Genomic DNA, 20,161 nt, shown 5'->3' with positions numbered 1-20,161 from the left:
TTTTAAACTATCCTTAAAAAAAAATAATCAGCCCTGACCGGTTTGGCTCAGTGGATAGATCATCGGCCTGCGGACTGAAGGGTCCCAGGTTCGATTCCGGTCAAATGCACATGCCTGGACTGTGGGCTCGATCCCCAGTAGGGGTTGTGCAGGAGGCAGCCAATCAATGATTCCCTCTCATCATTGATGTTTCTCTCTCTCTCCCTCTCCCTTCCTTTCTGATATCAATAAAAATATATTTTAAAAAAGAATACCAGCTAGACTATCACTGGAAATACCTACACAGCTGGTATACAGTAGAGTAATATATATAACGAAAAAACAGAAAGGTGGGGAGTGTTTAAAGAGATGGATCCATATTAAACAATTTACTTACAATGTTTTGATTAGCAGTAAAAACTTTAGAGGCAGTTGGCCAGTGTTATTAGCATTAGAGGAATAGATAAAGAATATAAGCAAAGATGTTTGAAAAGAACGTACAAAGGTGCTATTCATGTACTAAGACAGATCAATACCCAAAACATCCTTGGAACAAAATTAATTCTATGTAACGTCCTTTAAAGTTATAACACAATTCAAAGTAATCAGAAGACTCTTGTCGAGGGTCAGACCGAAATGCCTTACCATTCATTTCCTTGTGAGGGGCTTTCCAGCAGCACGCGGATGATGTATAACAAGCAGCTTAATAATTTGAGAGAAAAATTGAACAGGCGTATTCTTAGACCTTCAAACAAACAACAGAAATTGGGTTTTCATTGGAACTTAGTCCAAAAAAGAGACTAAAAAGAATGATCAAAAACATCATTAAGAACAGCACTTAGATTGTATTTAGAAACTTCAGTGCCATCGTCGTCTACACTCTCTGAAGTTCAAGGGAGCTGAATGTTAATTAGCTGAATATGGAAACCAAGGGTGTGACTGACAGACGCCTGAACAGCAAATGACAGCTAACACTGTACGCGGAGAGTGGGTCTCGTTCTCACAGAAGCCACAAAAACCATGTCCCATAAAGAGTGGTTCATGCCCTGACCGGTTCGGCTCAGTGGATGGAGCGTCGGCCTGCGGACTCAAGGGTCCCAGGTTCGATTCCGGTTGGGGGGCATGTGGGCACATCCCCAGTGGGGAGTGTGCAGGAGGCAGCCGATTGATGTTTCTCTCTCATCGATGTTTCTAACTCTCTCACCCTCTCCCTTCCTCTCTGTAAAAAAATCAATAAAATATATTTAAATAATAAAAAAAAGAGTGGTTTAAGCATGTCACACACATACATGAATTTAGGGGTAACTTTAGCCGGCTAGAAAATCTAGCTGCTTGCACAGTCACAGGATAAGTTATAAATCTTGTACCTTCAGACTACCTTGCAGATTTTAATTATAAGGAAATTATAATCATGTCTATAATTATATATTATACTCTAGCTTAGTAATTAGGAAATTACAGAGAAATCATTATAGAATATTCTGGGAAGTACACACACACACACACCATTTTTGAGTTTGACCAGTTGAAGCTTACTTTTCCCTTTAGGTTAAATATCAGTGACGTCTTAATATTTTGGAGGGAGAGGGGATTAAGATTGTCATGTATATACCCTGCAAAACCAAATAGATCATAGTTATGGAGCCTGTAATACTTCATGATGATGAAAAAGAGCAATTAAGATTAAGCAAAACATGCTTCAAGTCTGATTAATAGAAGCATTACCTTTCCTGCAATATTCAGGCAATATCTGATCCGTGCCTTATGAATAAAAGGGAGAGAAAGGCCTTCCTATAATTACTAGTGAATACAATCTGGAAATGAAATGTCATTTTCTTACTCGGCTATATGTGAGTGCATTTGAGGTGACCTTTCTTTTTAAATTAAATTGGTTGGGGTGACATTGGTCGACATAATCATATATGTTGAGGTGTGGGTTTCTATGTTGCAGGGCCTGTATATCGCATGGGGTGACGTTTCTTAACAGTAGCAGGTGAATGCTTATCAATCGGGCAGTTTTCCCAGGCTTTGCTATCACAATGCTCCATTCATTCATGTCATGGCTTTAGCTTCTTTAAGAAAGCCTTTTAAATTGTTCATGAAATCGCCCTGCTTCCATAGACCTGGTCTCCCCAGATGACTGCTTAGTCAAAGCTGGCTGCCGGGGAAACAGTCACATCCTGCATTTATCCTCTCTCGCCTGGAGAGAGAGGACTGTTAGTATCAAAACAGAGGAAACCTTTGATTCCGAAGGTGTGGCCTCCATTGTAAACCAGCAGATGAGAGAGGCATTCGTTATCATTAGCCTTAACCCCGAAGCTGACCTACCATTGAATCTCTCACCAGTGTGTATTAAACACTGAAATACCCACTATCTTCAGCGTTTGGACAATTGCTCACAACTCGGGATGCTCCCTTTGAACCCTACAGAGGCTTAATGAAGGCCACCCCAAGAGGATTCAGGGCTCCAGACTCAGAGAGGGCGAGGTCTACACCCATCTCATAGAGACCAAGCAACGATTGGGGAAAACTGCATCTTGGCTCATTATATGTGGCTTCAAACAATACATGGTATGCCCGGCCAGTATGGCTCAGTGGTTGAGCATCAACCTCTGAACCAGGAGGTCACAGTTCGATTCCCAGTTGGGGCACATGCCCGGGTGGCAACCTGTCCAGTTCAGAGCATGTTTCTTTCTCATCAGGCACGATTGGGAAGCGGTGAGCTCTTCCCCCGTGGAATCAGACAGCTATTTCCCGATAGGATCCATCAGAATCACAAGAGCCTTCTCATAATAAGCTGAGTCCCCTCACAGATAAGCCGTGAGGCCCTTTCAATCCTTTTCCTCAACGTTTCCACTGACCCCGATGGCTTGCCTAGAATGCTACCCATGGATGTGGGATCTGGACAATGAAAGGCCTGCAAGAAACCGTATATACACACACACACACACACACACACACACACACACACACATATATATATATATATATATAGAGAGAGAGAGAGAGAGAGAGAGAGAGAGAGAGAGAGGATTGGGTAAGATACTGAACTTTTTGAGAGAAGCAGTTAGTTTTAAAGACATACTTAAGATGTCATTTGTAATTAAGTCCATTATTTTTATTAGTGGATGTAATGAGTGCTATGGATAATTCAAAACAGCAATAATGCAAAACAGTCATTCATATGTGTCCATGGAATAATTTTGAGTCAGCGTTTTTCCAGTATTTGTCCGCCTCCTAAGAATCAACGGAAGGGCTGAAAATTCAGTTGCAGCAAAACCACACAGAAGGGCTCCATCAAAGTCTCAAGGGGCGGGGCCTGAAATGTACTTTCAACAAGTAGTTCCCTTCACCTTGAAACCACACCACAGGACACCTTATCTTCTCAATGGTGTCGGCCCGTTTTAAAATATACACGGAGCAGGGAAGGAGTAGGATACCAAATAGAATGTGAAAGTCAACACAGATAGAAACCAGACAAGTCAATGATGATACTGAAGCGTATATATTTAATCCTCTCTAAAATATCAGAAAAATAGCATTTAGGTAATGAATGCGTTCACTGTCCCCTAAATTATTTCAATCTGCCTTTCGTGCCCTGGCATAATGAATATTTTCAAAATGTGGAGTGAAGAGAAAAATTATGTTCCGTGCACGCTGACTTGTTAATCATTATCATTGGAAATTTTCTTCGTCTCAAACGCATGTATTATACATGAGGATTGCAAAGCCGGCTAAGAAAGCATTTGAATGTTTATACAAACATGAAGATTTCAGTTTCCTAATATCAGAAAAATTTGATAATGCAACCCATATAAACTAGATAGTTTGATAGTTTGGGGGTTTGGGGCAGGAGCACCCCTGGGAGATAAAACTGGAGGGAAACTTAACATATGAAGATGCTCATGTATTACAGAACTACGTCACTACTATGTGCTGTATAGTCGAGAAGATTGATGAATATTTTAACAACTATCCTCTCTGCCCTAAAAATAAAAGGTTTTTTGTTATCTATTGTTATCTGCTGTTCCTTAAAAAAACTGGAAAGCTCTCTAACTCTACCTCTAGCCCTAAAAGAAGACATTTCCATGCATCAACATATTTCCACCATTTCTTAAAATTTATGTGCCTGCCACCTTTCCTCTTTCACTCACCCTATATGTTAAGTGAAAAAGTGTAGAAATCAAGACTCTCCTGTTACTGTCTCTAGAAAGAAACCCTGGAAATTGCAATACCTTCCAGCAGAATGCTATGTGCCCGCACCCCCAACCCCAAACACATACACACACATACACAAACCCACACACTCACAGGTGCTACACGTACACCCACACACGTACACAGTCCTCTCCCAGTCGCTTGGAAATCCTTCACTGGCTCTGTTTCCCTTGTTTATCAAATAAAAAGGCCGTTCATTTAAATACAGTGACTGTAATACAGACATCAAGCTAAATTAGTCCAAATCTGCTGTGGATACAGAAGCAAATTTGAGAGGACATGTGGCTATTACACCAGTAATTCAGCCAAGGCCATGTCAGTTTGCTTCCTTGAATTATCAAATTTATAAGAATCTGAGTCCATTCCTCACATACTAGCTGGCGTTCAGTGCTGGCTCTATAACAAGAGGTGCAGTTTTTAACTAAAGTTGGATTGTCTACAGCCTTGCTCAAAATAACGAGGAATCTGGAAGGCATCCCATCTGAGAAAAAGTTGAAGGAACTGGAAACGTGTAGTCTAAATAGGAAGAGATAGCAGGTGTCTCTAAATATTGAGGTGTCCGGCATTATTGAAACAAGATAACCCATAATGTGACCCTCTATTGTATAGAACGATCAGAGAGAAAGAGCATTTGGAATGAGATTTCCCAACTTAAAAAAGGCCAAGACTGTGGAGTAGAGAGCTCTCCATACATATAAATGAGCAAAAGGCCAGATAACAGCTTGCAAGCAAATGCTCTGTTTCCTGGGGGTATGGTGTGAGGTCTCTCAATAAATAAATTCCAAAGTCCCATTTTTGTTATAATATTCTGGGAAGTAAAACAGTAAATCTAGTGATCTCTCTGAGTTTATCTTCTCTCTGAGGATCATGGATGACATTAAAGTATAAATCGATACAAATGTATTTTAAAGTTAAAGCTAAAAAAAATAAAATATGAAGCAGAACACTTTTTGATCCATGTCTTCTGTCGAGGGCAGAAAAATACCCTTTAGGTTTATGATTTATAATATAGAGTGGTGCGTTCTTTTATTTGATCTAATGACCGTTCTTACCAGAATCAAGGCCAGTTAGTGTTAGTGTAATCTTTTGGGACTTTCTCCAGCACCATACAGTTCTCTGGTACTCAGGACTTCAGTACAAAACTCAGTGTTTATTCTCAATTCTGTTCACGATTTTTATTGGTTTTAAATATCCTCTTAGTATTCCCTTTTCTGGGTATAAATGTGCTTGTCTTCCCTCCGTCCTTCTTCCGTCTGACCTCCATATTCCCACATAACTTTATCTGAATTTTTTCATGCCTATTTCTTAGATTTTGGGGGCAGACAGTTGTGCCATCTGGAACTCTTCTCCAATATTTCTATTTACGTTTTATTGTTCTTGTCTTATTACATTGACTAGCACTTTTAAAAGAGAAATATCAACTGTGGTGTTCATACTCATAGGAGAAGACCCCTATGCCTTCACATTGAAATTGTTGACCCTGGAATTGCAATAAATATTTATATTTTACTAAAAATCATGTTAGAAGTGGATGGATGTTCATTGTGGTCAAAAACCTCTTCTCTGTCAAGTTGGGCCTATTGTTGGAGGTGTTTTTCACAAATAATTTGGTGAATTGCTTTAATAGGTTTTCTATTATGCAATTATGTTTTTCAATTCTGGAATGAGTTGTTTTTTGTGAATTAGTCAGGTAATGTACTGCCGGATTCATTTCCTATATGTTAGGAGTTTTTCTTGTAGAGTCATAACTAAGATTGATCCAAGCTATCACCTTTAGATCATTCTAACATCTTCAAGTACGAACTGAAAAATTCTCCTGATATTTCTACGCTCTGGAACAATTTTGAATACTGTAGAGATGTTTTTTTATTCACCATCATCAATTTGCCCTAACAGTATCAACTGCCTTAATATTAATTTCCTGTGTGATTTTTTTTTCCATTTTCCTCTCATCCTCTTGCCCTGGTTACTTGAATTTAATGTAAAAATCATGCAGGGTCTTGTTAAAATGCAGTTTCCTTGCTTCAGCCTTAAAATTCTTGTGCCGTCTCTTTAAAGTAGGCCTTACCATTTTAGCAGCAAAGAACATTAATTCTGGCCCAGCTTGTCGATGCATTCTTCTTTTAGAAGCACTATTTTGCCTTTTCAATTGCTAATGCCCTGGACACCGTTCAGGAAGCCAAACTTTTGCAGACGTTCTCTTCTGGAACGCGTGGCAGATACAGATCCTTATCAAAGTGTTTCTCTTCTGCGTCTAACGGGTGCTAGTCCCTTCCTACTGCTTCTGACTCCGCAGTATCGGCCCTTGCATGAATTCTGTGACTATACTCAGTCCGGTGTCCAGCTATCCCCCACAAGAGATACTTTGAAGTCCGTAACCCCTGGGACCTTAGCATGTGAGCTTGTTTGGGAATAAGGCCATTACAGACATAATTAGTTAAATTCAGATGAGGTCATATTGGAGTGGGTTGGGTCCCTAATCCAATAAGAACAGTATCTTTATAAGAAGGACACATTTTTTAAAAAAAATATCTGTTTTTTTATTGATTTCGGAGAAGAAGGGAGAGGGAGAGGGAGAGAGAGAGACATCAATGATGAGAGAGAATCATGGATCGGCTGCCTCCTGCATGCACTCCACTGGGGAGGGATCAAACAAGAAGAAGGAAATTGGGGCACAGATGCAGACACTGAGGGAAGGTGGTCATGTAAAGAGAGAGGGGGAGATCAGACCTACCCAGCCACAACCTAAGAAATTCCTGGGGCTCCCCGGGGTTTAGCAAATATTTAGGGAAACATTTACTCTACTATTAATTCACTTTTATAGTGTTGCTATGTCTTGGGTAAGGCAGCCCTCAACTTCCTTTTACAGAGAAAAAATGTAATTCAAATGATTTTAGCGAGTTGCCCAAATTCATAGCGCTGGTCTTGGGATAAAACTGGATCATGGGTCTTTCCATTGCTTCCTGCCTCTTACCTCCGCATTCGGAGAGTTCTCGGCCGTTTGTCACGTATTACAACAGAGCAGCACAAACACCAGACGCGCCCTGGGCTGCTGAGAAGTGTTTGTTTAGTCCTGCCCTTTGGTTATTGACTCCAAACCAGGCTCCTGTCCACCGCCAAACACCCACTGCCAACCTCCAGTAACTGAATTATTTCACAGGCAGCCCTTTAAGTGAGGCCTTAGAGAAAATAAATTCATGCGTAAGCGACCAGCGATTTCTCATCTCACAAAAATGAGCTTCCCCGCTTCATGCTCAAGTGCTCCCCGGGGTGGGCAGCCTTCACCACACGCACGGAAAAACCCCCACTGTTAGGACTCGGCATTTCCCAGCTTCTTTTGCCCATCCAGTTCCCTTCACTACTATCCAAGCCTCACCAGCTCACGTCCTGAGTCGGCAACCGCTCATAAGGAGGCAGAGATGAATTCTGACGATTTTCGAGAACCTTCTCTGCATTTCAAATACACAATCTACAATGATGTCATTTTGGGGAAAGGGAACCTAGCCTTATGCACACACTCACACGCATACACACACATCCTCATAAGACAGCTGCAAATAGACGTGTGTGTGTGTGTGTGTGTGTGTGTGTGAGTGAGTGTGTGAGTGTGTGTAGAATGATGCAATGGCAGTGAGGGAAGGATCTGGGCGCTAACCACCCATCCATTTCCTGTCATTGTGGGTAATGTGGATAGTCCCCCAGTAATTGCATTTGTGCTCCTGTCCCTCTTTGGTAATCAGGGCTTGCAGGTAGCTGGAAATCAGCATCTCCCCGTTTCCATGGTAAAGCACATTACAAGTCCACCCGGGGAGGACGCTTGTGTTCGCGTTGCTCATCAGTCAGAAAGCTCGCCCCTCGCGTGCCGTGTTATTTGCAGAGCCCATGCTCTCTAGGTACTGCCTCCTTTCGCTTAAAGCGATCTGCTCTGAGCAATCCCAGCTTACCTCAACCCTACACAGGGAGACAAAGGTAAAGGAAGCTAAAAGGAGAGAGGTGCATTTTTCCATCCTTAAATTGTAGAGTTTCTGCCTCTTTATACCTCTGTCCAGATGCACGTGTAGGGGGCAGGTCTGGGCCAACCCATTAAACAAAGGAAGAGAATGCAAATTAAGAGAACATGAACCCATTTTTATCCTGTTAAGTATATCATAAAGAGTCACCAAAACACGCAGCATTCGGCTTCTAATAAATGTGTGTTTACAGCTAGTACCTCAGAAAAAAAGAGATTACCTAGCACTTTAAGATAATTTCCATTTTTTTCTCTTACCTCAGCTCTACTCTCATGTCATACTCACATACATAGGAGCCCCCAAGTGTCACGTGAGTGACGTGTAGCGACACAGGGGAGTGTTGGAAACGAAGTGACCCCCACTTTCTTCTTCCCATCGCCTGTTGTATCAGAGAAAGGAGGTGTACCTGCTCATGTCCCCCAGGCCTGGCCTCTCGCTCCCCGCAATTAATTCCAGTGATGGTGTCCAGAGCGCCATCAAAATGCAGATTTGCTTCAAGGGAGGATGAAGTTGGTCATTGCACAGTTTCTCAAAGGCCCATTACACTTCCAGCTCCACTAAGAGATACTAGCCTGTTTCTGCCTGTCATGCTCACCCAGCGCCTAGTGTAGCAGAGGTTCGCTAATGTCTCTAGGATTCAAAATTGCTCAGCAATGGTGGCTCCTCACGCCCCATCAGCATCTGAGGCTGACGAGCATCCGTGTGCAGGGCCAGCAATCCGTGGCCTCTGCCCTCTGGCATCGCACTGGGAAACAGAAACTCCCAGATCACCTTGCTCCCCAGGGAGGAGCGCACTGACTTTGGGAATGAAGGCAGATTGGCTAAGGGTGATGGGCCTGCTCTGGCCTCCCATGATTCCTCGTTCTTTCCTCAACCAGCCTTCACTAGCGGAGCAGTGAGGGAGCTCTGAAACCCGTGGGTTGCTACTTTTCAACCAAAAACAGCCAGCTGGTCCTTAAGGAAGATGAGCAACCCTCAGATTCACTAATTTGCATCTTCCTTCGGGGCCCACGCCCTGCTTCCTTCAGGTTGGCCTCTCGCTCCCCGCAATTAATTCCAGTGATGGTGTCCAGAGCGCCATCAAAATGCATATTTGCTTCAAGGGAGGATGAAGTTGGTCATTGCACAGTTTCTCAAAGGCCCATTACACTTCCAGCTCCACTAAGAGATACTAGCCTGTTTCTGCCTGTCATGCTCACCCAGCGCCTAGTGTAGCAGAGGTTCGCTAATGTCCCTAGGATTCAAAATTGCTCGACAATGGTGGCCTCTGCCCTCTGGCATCGCGCGGGCCTGTGCCCTGATCGGGAATCGAACCGTGACCTCCTGGTTCTTAGGTGGACGCTCAACCCCAGCCACGCTGCCCAGGCCAGGTCTCATTTTGGAGGCCACCCGAACCTTCTCCCCTTGTTAAGTGACACATATAATTTTGCCTCGTGCCCTCGATGCCTATTACCATGGTACTGATTGCAGTGTGTTGAATCGCCTTTTCAAGGGGGTTTGTATCCTTCAAAAGGACCCAAGAGCTTAAGTACCTGGTTCCATGCCATCAGTAGGATGCAGACCACAGACATGTAAAAAAAAGAAAAGGAAAAAGACAGCCTTCGGGACTTGGGGTGGAGAACATACAATGCAATATGCAGATGACGTGTTATACAATTGTACACCTGAAACCCACATATTAGTACTAACCAATGGCACCCCAATAAATTCAATTAAAATGTTTAGAGAAAAAACTTCAAGAATTTCAACACTGTAGCCCCTCCTTGAGCAAGAGAAAATCCTTAGCTGTACTTTGCAGACATAATGAGCAGAAGTAGACTCAAATAGACAGGAAGCTACCAAGGACCAGATGGGAAGTGTCATTAATAGCACAGAGCTCCCAGCCTCATCGGGAGTTTATTTGAGGGCATGTCTCTCGCTGTGGTCCCTCCGAAGCTGCCAGCTCTGCTTGGCCTGGCTCTCGCATTGTCAAGGCAGGGAGTGTGTCTGCTTTGTTCCTTTTGATTGTGTGTTCAGACCCTAGCACAGTGCCAGGTACGCACGCTGGGCACTCACGGTGTTTGCTGAGTGCTGAATGACTTCGCCGTGTAGAAGTTAGCTTGTTGCTCTTCCTCTTGTTTTCGTTCTTATCTGTCAAAATCATATGGTCAGTTTCAAAGCTCTTCTGAGGGTCACCTTAGCATCATGCATGGTTTTTGATATATTTTTTTATTGATTTCAGAGAGGAAGGGAGAGGGAGAGCGAGAGCGAGGTAGAAACATCAATGGTAAGAGAGAATCATTGATCAGCTGCCTCCTGCATGCCCCCTACTGGGGATCGAGGGCACTGCCGGGGCATGTGCCCTGACCAGGAATCAAACCGTGACCTTCTCGTTCATGGGTCTTCACTCAACTGAGCCACGCTAGCCAGGCAGTGTCATACATGTTCTGTGCACTTTGTTGGTGGTTTTTCTGTTTAAAATAACCCTCATGCTGTGATGCTGAGTGTGGTCTAGTGTCCTAAATGCAGGGAAGCTATGATGTGCCTTGTGGAGAAAATACATTTGTCTTTTCAATAAGCTTTGCTCAGGAACGAGTTATGGTGTCATTGGCTCTGAGTTGGATTGTCATCCAGAACAAGAAAGACGACTTTCGCCCACCTGTCTGTGAGCTGCTCTGGAAAATGTTAAATTAGCAGCAGTGTATGATGGAGCTATGGAAGAGGTGGAAAACCAGCTAAATTGGTGGGTTCATGAGAGGATGAGCAAACCAATAAAAAAAGTATAGTGAACAATATTGCCCTAAGGCTGAAAGTCAGAGCAATGTGTGATCCTATTATCCAGGGTTAAGAAAACAGTAAACCTGTCTTAGGTAGGGTTTTATTATAAAGGTATACCGCATGTATTTATTTATTTGGAAGTCATATATATTAACGAGTGTTTCTCATAAACACATAAAACAAGGTTATGTGTTGATCAGTTGATGAACATGTGACCAGAGGCTCACGGGAACCTGATCCTGTATTTCCCCAGGAGCAAGAGTCCCGTGTGTGTGTGTGTGTGTGTGTGTGTGTGTGTGTGTGTGTGTGTGAATTATAATGGTGAACAATTCCAATGTTCACACAAGCATGTATAGAAACTACATGTACATATATCATATAAGCATATACTTTATATCTACATAAATTTCTCTTATGCATTATATGTACATAAGTTGTATACATTATATGTAAAAATTCTATGATTTTTTAGAAATTATATGTACATGAATATAAGTATATAGTATATAGTGTAGAAATATATATATATAGATAGCCAAAACAAGTATGTTCTGCGCCTACGCCAGGACCTACCTTGCAGTGTTACTTGGGTGACCTAATCTCTTCCTGTCTGGGGTTCAGATGGTACCCACAAAAGCACTGACTGGGACTTGGCTGCATCCCGCCAGGGGGATGATTTTCTAGAACATCCCTCAGTAGCTCTTGTTGAAGAAACAGGCCTTTGCAAGGGCAGATCGTGGCGTACTCATTTTAATGGAAAAGGTGGACCTTTTATGTCAGCTGCTCACTAGCTCCAGGAGCCCGCCTGCCTTTGCCACTGAAGCGCCGGGTGCACCCACATCAGGGGCTGGCGTGGCACGTGGTGACACGCATCGCACCCCATAACGACGGGCAGAGCCACCCGGAAAGTCTTGGAAATTATTCACGTGTAAATAGTGCCACTTTCCTGGCAAAAAAATGAACAGGGGACCAGAGAATCAATGATATGATCACCTGACAAGTTTCTTGAAAATGAGGCCATCGTCTTTAAGCTGCTTGAGTTTCTTTCATGGGAAAGAATATACATAGGGAGCCATGGTTTCCTTGGTGAATGGCCACGTGCTCTCTGGAAGCAACAAGTATTTCTAGCAGAGGAAACACGGCTTCTTTACTCAGACGCCTTCATGTAAATACAAAATGCACAGCCACACTTTGCAAAGTTCCGATTAGTTAAATAATTTAATGGCAGGCCAAGCTGCTGGCGCACAGGGAAGGACATAATTCACATGACAAAATACATTCCACAAATCAGAGAGTGGCATTCACTTCTCACTGTCACGCGCAGATGCTAAATGGCTTTCCAATTTGTTCACTTTAACAGTCTCTGCGAAAAGGTCCAATTTGGTGGTCAAGAAACTATTTTAAAAACCAGTTTTTTAACTTGAGCATCTTCCACAGTTACTTAGCCCCATCACTTTATCCTAATTATGTGCCAGGCATTTAGTAGGAAATTGACAATTACGGGTAAAAGTGAAATAAAAGGGAAAAATGGTCTCCGATGACTAATACAAACAACACAAAAAAATATTTTCATAACCCATGAAAACGTTCCTCTCCAAAATGTACCTGTATTCAATCCTGCCATTTTAATATATGCCTTCTATGGGTGAGGCAAGTATTTTTTTAAAATTTAACATTACAAATATCCTTCGAGCTAAGAGTAATTACCCTCACAGTCACAAGTGAGATGCACAAATGAGAGTGAGGAGGCTCAGGAATTTCCTCACTTTGCCCAGGATCATGCCACCAGGAAGTGAAGAAGCTGGGATCTTAAAAAATGCAATTGTACCACGAAAATAAAACACATTTTGAAGAGTTCCTCCCCCATTCCTTATCATTTATCTCATACAGATATTAGGAGTAAAAGGTCATGTCTTCATCAACACAAGAAATTCTTTAAAGCTAAATTTCATTCATAGTAGAAAACTGAAACCAAGAGTAGATACAGTATTTGAACCGAGGTGCCTCCATTGCCACAAGGGACAGAGCAAGACATGAACATTAGTCTGGTTTTCAGATCATGTTTCTTGCCGATGTACCAAATCTCTCCAGCCATCTCTTTCTCCCTGACTTTTAACATACCAACTTCCTTAGCCTCAAATGATTTTTTATTAACTACCTCTAATAAGCATTTTGGGGGAGAAATAAAAGATAATGATCCTAATGGAAGGACAGCCATCATGTCATTAGTCTAACAATCTCCATAGTCAGTTCTAGGAAAGAGAAAAGATTAAAAGCTTCTGCTCCTTTTTATGCCAAATATTTTGTCTCCTTTTCAAACCACTTTTCCATTTGTTTCGGACAGCAGTGCTGTGAGCGTTATAAATCCATAAGAGGCGAGTCCCTTCGAATTTGCATAAGATGATAGTCTCTGCCAAGTTAGAATGAGCCCGGGGATTCTCTGAACAAACATTACAATCCTGGATACCCCGCGTGTTTACAAAGGCCAGGAAATGGACTTGGGGTACCACCGGCTTTGTTACTCTCTCTTTCCTCTGAGCACAAGAGAGAAGTCTTAGCTCCCATTCAATGGCAAGTGCAAACAATGCATGATCCTTCCCTCACTTCTCTCACGGAACCATCTTTGTAGTCCATTGACTTCCAATCTTCCGATGATGCCCACGCCAGAAAAGGGGTCGCTGACTAAAAAGGCCGTAAGAAATGCAGTACATCTTGACTCGCTATGGGTCAGGAGCCAAACACTTTATTCAGCCCTAGTCTATTTCAGGAAGAAGCATTTTACTCTTCAGGGTGGATCATAAAAATAGGATCGTTACAGGAGCCTGGATTTATGTTTTATGGGAGTTTCCCTCTTTCTGGCTCATGACTGCTTGTCAGGATGAAAGAGGGGGCCGCACTTTCCTTGCTCATTAGGGGGAAGTGGCCCCTCGACTGCTGACATCAATGCATCTGGAACAACCCCATGTGCGACCCTGGCAGCCCGGTCTAAAACACACGAATAAAAGCGCCAGGACCAGGAATCGGCGTTTTGAGAGAAGCCTATTGTAGTCAGTCAAAACCAGGACAAGTCCGGCATTACAGCCCCACAACTTTCATGCTTACAATGTGCTACACATCAGTATGTCAGTCTTCGGTGCGTGTCCTAAAATAAATAATAGGATCAGATGACTTTTTTAGAGCAAATGTTGAACATAACACGTTCAAAATCATTTCCATTGAAGCAGTCATTTCAGAGGAAGAACCTTATGTGGAATTAGAGCAATTCGATCGTGATTAAAAGTGGAAGTTGACTTTCCATACTCAATTATTCCAAGGCTGAATTGAGTATTACCGGTGCTAAAGAGAATGTTCTGACATGCGTATCTCTTGTTGATCATTCAAGCCATTAGCTTTAAAACATGCAGTACCAGCTTGTTGAAGCGACGGGTCAGTAAAGACACTTTGTCAGGGACGAATAAATAAGCAAAGAACAAACAATGGCAACTCCACCCCCCTCCACAAAAGCATCCGAACATCATTTTCGTCATCCCCGCCTCTGGAGGCCAAAGCTTAGCCTACGGTACCTTGTTCCTGAGTCAGTCACTGATGGCGACAGTGGGAACGGCGTGAACGAGGGTCCGCACGGAACCAGCCTTGGAGACATGAGTCTTCTGCCCGGGTTTGTGCTCAAGAGCAGAAAACGTGTTCACCGCCCCCGACTCCTTTCATCCCCTCGCGAGATCAAAGGATTGGCGTCTTGGGCTTTCACCTTGACTTTGGGGACGGTGGAGAGGATGGAAACATTTCGGCTCCGGCAGCCGATTCTAGTTTCTTTAATGCTCTCTTTGATCCAGCTTTGCTGGACAGACTATTAAGGAAATGCGGATGAGGCAGGAAGACCAGTGTACTGGTTAACATGATTATTGTACAGAGCACTATGCATTCATTAATAGCAAATAAGTTGTCAGAATATCGCTCCCCATTTCTCTCCAAGAAATCTTGGATTCCTGTTTGTTTAGCCTCGGGATGTGTGGTGTTCAAACTACAGAACACAGCACTTGTTTCAGGAAATGTAATGTATAACCTTGTCCCTGGTAAACCAAATCGGATGTTAAATTTTAAGCAAAATCCATGATGTTAGGACTGCTGTTTGCCAAACACACGTGTCTTACAACTCAGAAAAAATATCAGTGATTATGTCTCAAACAGCAATGGTTTAATTCACTAAAATATGTATACATACTCGATGTTAAATTCCATGGGGCACCATCCTTTAACCTGTGCCCCGGGAAATGGCTGACATACAGAGAAACACAATAAATGTGAAGTTTCTTATAAGCACACCAGGAATGAGGGTATACAAAAGAAAATATACGCATGCATTAATTCATAAAAATGCAGGTACGAGTCTCATTAAAAGGCAAATATATGTCAGGAAGATATGAGCAATTGATATAGCAGTGGCACACAGTAATGTATGTACATTTTTATAGCCTTACCATAATCTTGTTTTGATTGTGAAAAAGCAAAGCAATGTAATTGCCCAATAATAGAAAAGCAGATAAACAGTGCGGTGATTGCAGGGGTGGAGGGGGTGGTGGAGGTTGCAGAGGGCACATAGGAGCTAAAAAGGTGATGGGGAAAATACAATTGAAAAAATAATTAAAAACAAAAAAGAAAGAAAATCAGATAAATACTTTTTGCTACGTCAAAAATGTGCAGTCACAAATAATGCTAGAAAGCTATTCATGATACACCATTGAGTGGAAACCCAATAAACAAACAAACAAACAAAAAATAGGTTGCCAAGGACTATTATGGCTTGATCCAGTTTGGGCAAAGCTCATACATTTAAAAATAGGGGGAGGGGAAATCCAAAATATTATACATCAAACTATCAGCAATGCTGGAATAATGTTGCTGTTTCCCAGGGTGACCACGTGGTACTTCTGCCATAAAGATAAAACCTAACAAAATAAGGCACCCCCTTTCACCAAGCCGCATCGCTCTCCTGAGGGTTAGCCAGGGCTTCCCCTCCTGAAATGCTGACCCATTCAAATCCTTTCTGGATGTCACTAAGATTCACATGGCTGCCCTGCAGGACCTTAGGCCATCGTAAAGCATGTGGTGCGGAGAGAAATCCTGTCATTCTCAGAGTCCTTGTCACACATCTACTTGCTCGTTGGTTCAGCCCCCGGCCACCTTCCCAGGGTGATTGGTTAGGTTCTGACCAGAACTTGAGAGAACAAACCAAAGGCCAAATAGTTACTGTGAATAGAACCTCAGTTCCCGACCTTCATCCCTACGCAGGGATCCAGAACCATAGTATCTAACATCCTCATAAGTTTCATTCTTCTGAGTAGTCTGTGGGGGTTGTTCATTGCATTCCTTTAGGGACAAAGTGTGGGCTGTGCTGGGGAGGGTTTAGGGGGCATTTCTTTGAACTCAATTGTGCCGGACCCGACCCCTCCTTGTCCACCTGCCCCATCAAAGCAAAGATCGTCAGTCCTCAGACCAGGATCCCCAGGCAGCTCCCGAAAGGACAGGTAGGCACCTGAGGACCGTAACGCTGAGAAAGTGGGCCAGATTCCAAGCCACCTGACTGGCATTTAAATCCAAGTATCAAACTGGCTAACTAGCTATGGGACTCTGAACGCACCAAGGATCTTTAACGGTCCTGAGACTCCATTTCCTCTGGGGCTAGAATGGGGGGTAGCGATTCCAAGCTCCAAATATGAATGAGGATACAATGAGAAGGCATGTAATAGAGAAACTGACATACAATGTGTTCTTGCTCCTACACGCCTTGACCTGGTCTTCTGATGGGGGCCATCGTGATCGCACAAGTTTGATAGAATTTCCTCCCCCACCAGAGTATGCACATGGGAGCGAGGCTTCACACGGTCATCACTGGGAAATGTGGATTTGTACAAAGTTTATTGAAGTCACGAAAATAAGTCAAGAGCCCCGTGATTATCTCAGCCGGACCTCAGTCCCTCAGCAGTCTCTGCCCAGGAAGTAATCAGAGAGGCCTTTATCGCAGCACTTTGAGGTCATTAGAAGGAACGGCTGCTGGTGGAGGTGAAGGAACTGCAGGAGCAAGTTCCCCAGTTTTTAGAAGCTACAGAAAGGGGTGGCCGGGAGGGAGCACCTAGGTAGGCCCCTTGAGTTCCCGTTCTTGTTCGAATAATGCTGACCATGAGGAGATTCAAATTAGTCATTAGCTGCTTGTGCTCAACACTACAGTAAACAAAGTCTCCGTCAGTCCTTTTTTAAAACCAATTATTTGTATTGATTTCAGAGAGGAAGAGAGAGAGAGAGAAACATCAATGATGAGAGAGAATCATGATCAGCTGCCCCCTGCACGCCCCACACAGGGGATCCAGCCAGAAACCTGGGCATGTGCCCCAACTGGGATCGAACCATGACCTCCTGGTTCTTAGGTGGATGCTCAACCACTGAGCCACACCAGTTGGGCTTCGTTAGTCCTTTTTCCCCTCTTAGGAAAGGGTTGTTGTATCACATGTTCCAATTTATTGATTTCCCAGTGATTGTAAATGAGGAGCAGTAGGAATAATATCCTGATTTAAGACTTTAATCCATAAAACATCAGAGTTTGGACGAACAGGTCACGCTGCCAAGAACAACTCATTCCGACTCTGAATAGCACCGTAAATACAGAGGTAGCCAAGCAAGGAAGAGAGAAAAGTAAGTGATTGGTACAATTTCCCTGTAATGTGTTTGGACATCATTTGAGTTTCCAGAACCAACATCAACAGAACCTTTCAACAGCTGAGTTCATTTATAAAGTTAACATCCGGGAACCACCCACCATTTCCGAACCCTACCTCCGATCAATCCCATTAACCACGAAAGAGGGACATGTTGAGATAAGAAAGCAGATACAGCTAATCCTGAGACTCCGTGTCTCTGATTTCGTACATGAATCTTCCCCATACCCAGCAGAATTCTATGTACCTAATGTTTTTTCAAGAAATTGAAAAGGAAATGTTTAGAAAAATAGTGAACATAGTGCAATCTCCAATTATCAGTAGCCATACTTTTGTGAACATATTTAACAAGTCTTTGTGACTGAGTCCAAATCACTTACTTGCACTCTTGTTATTTGAACTTTTTGCACATGTAAAGAGATGTTTATAGAATAACACTGTGCTCTATTAATAGGTTTTAATGAATAATCAGGTTTTGAGCACTTCTTTTTATAAACCAAGGCTTAAAACCATATGACTTAGCAACCACCACAATGAAATAGCAGGCTACATATAATCCTAGAAACTTTGATTGAAAGTTCGCTCTCATTCACAATTTGGAGACGATGCATGATAGCATGATACTTGTCATTAAGGCCCACTATCCCTGCACTCAGTGGACAAAGCTTGGAAGGTGATGGGGGCGGGGCGAGGGGGAATTGTTTTACTTCAGACTGTCTCAGCAAACCACAATTTGCAAAGGCTGCTTCGCAAATCTGACGATCGCCTCTATTTCAATGTTGAATGCTTTTGATAGAGAGCGTTTTCAGTGCATTTATAGTTGGAGAGAAAATCATAAATGAAGGTACTGTCCCATAGAGTAAACTGATTTCCTACCAGACTGGGAGGGAAATGATGTCTGAATTCAGAGCGCACGTCTGGCTTGGTCCATCGCTTTCACATTTCTCATTTGGAAATCCTATTCCAGGCAATATATTTGTGCGAGCCACAGAAATATTATTAACGTGGCATTTGCTAGACTTTGGAGACGAATTATTGGAGTTGATGTAGCAAATCCCATGTCCTGAGATTACCCTCAGATGAAGAATAAGAAGGAAATGATGAATCTAAGAAATTGTGGAAACAAAATTAGCATTAAATGGGGGGAAAAGAACATTTCCCCCCAAAATTCCATCTCAGCCCTAAAAGTTTTAAAGGACCATTTTTTTAAAAACGGGAGTCTTTTTCTTAGACAATCGATTAAAAGATAAATCCTGGAGATAAAAGAAAGAAAATTCAAAATGTACAACACTAAGGTTCTATATTTTATTTTTAAATCTCTTTTATAATATTTTTTACTGATTTCAGAGAGGAAGGGAGAGGAAGAGAGAGATAAAAACATCAATGATGAGAGAGAATCATTGATCGGCTGCCTTGAGCATATGCCCTGACCGGGAATCGAACCGTGATCTGTTGGTTCAAAAGTCAGTGCTCAAGCACTGAGCCGAGCCAGCCAGCCGGGCGGGTCCTATATTTTTATCAATGTATAGCAAATAAACCTTCGAGTCCACTTGCAAGAGGAAAGAGACCCCCTCACAGAACTGCCCTTAGCTCTCAGCTGAATCACCTCATTGAGAGGGATACAAAAAGGGATGAATTACCAACCTTCCGAACACTGGAGGGCAGTCCTTGTCATTCACCCGGTGGAGACCACTACACCCAGGGCTGTGCACTGCAGGCCATTCAGAATCACCCACCTCCCTTTCCTCTGTTTCTCCGATTCTTGTTACCAAAGGAGAATTCCCGTCATAATTTCCCTTCCCATCATGTGACTTCACCAGAACCAAGCCACTGCCCAGCATCACGGTTTGCACTCAGCCCTGCTTCGGTGAGCATGGACCCGTTGGTTTCAAATGGCAGGACTCTGGGGAACCTCCCAAAATGAGATGCCCCACATTCTAAATGGGTCTGAGACCCCGTCCCATAGCCCCCCCAGCCAGGTACAGCCACTCACCAGATGACCAGCCACCACCTCGCTTTTTCTGTGATCTGGCTTTTCCTTTACAATCATAAAGGAGACGATTCCAGTGTTTTCAGTTGTTCCTATTTATAAAGGTGGTTGTCCTAGTAATAGTCATTTAAAGGTATTTACCCATAAGCAACTGGACAGCCACAGAGCCCGGCTCAGTTCATGATCATTCCCGTTAAAAACAACACTTGCACGCCACTCTAACAGGGTTTGAGAAATGTAGTCAAAGTTATCCCACTGTGGGCTTCTTTAAAAAGCCCCCAATATTTTAAATTATGCCAATTTTTGTTATACATGTTTATACCCTTGGATTTTCTTGCATCAGGACCTTATAGGGAAATGGTGTTATATACGATAAAATTTATAGGTAATGATGACCATAGGAAACTCTGAGATGAAGTCTCTATGACTATATATAATGTCAAGCATCATTAAAATTAGGTGTGACTAAATCATAAGACCATTTTCAAAGGAATGGG

The 20,161-nt window shown here is 42.8% G+C and overlaps 1 protein-coding gene across 1 annotated transcript in view; it reads right to left on the bottom strand.

Annotated features, from left to right (window-relative positions):
• The window catches only part of LOC102763575 (potassium channel subfamily T member 2), a 126,675-nt gene that overhangs the window by 83,337 nt on the left and 23,177 nt on the right, over positions 1–20,161 (bottom strand). Inside the window, 1 exon segment of the mRNA XM_006757659.2 lies at positions 625–724. Coding sequence (XP_006757722.1) covers positions 625–724 — 100 coding nt within the window.

This window comes from Myotis davidii, unplaced genomic scaffold, assembly GCF_000327345.1.
Source record: "Myotis davidii unplaced genomic scaffold, ASM32734v1 scaffold875, whole genome shotgun sequence".
Taxonomy (NCBI): Eukaryota; Metazoa; Chordata; class Mammalia; order Chiroptera; family Vespertilionidae; genus Myotis; species Myotis davidii.
The sequence above is the reverse complement of the archived record's forward strand: the minus strand, read 5'-3'. Positions and strand labels throughout refer to the sequence as shown.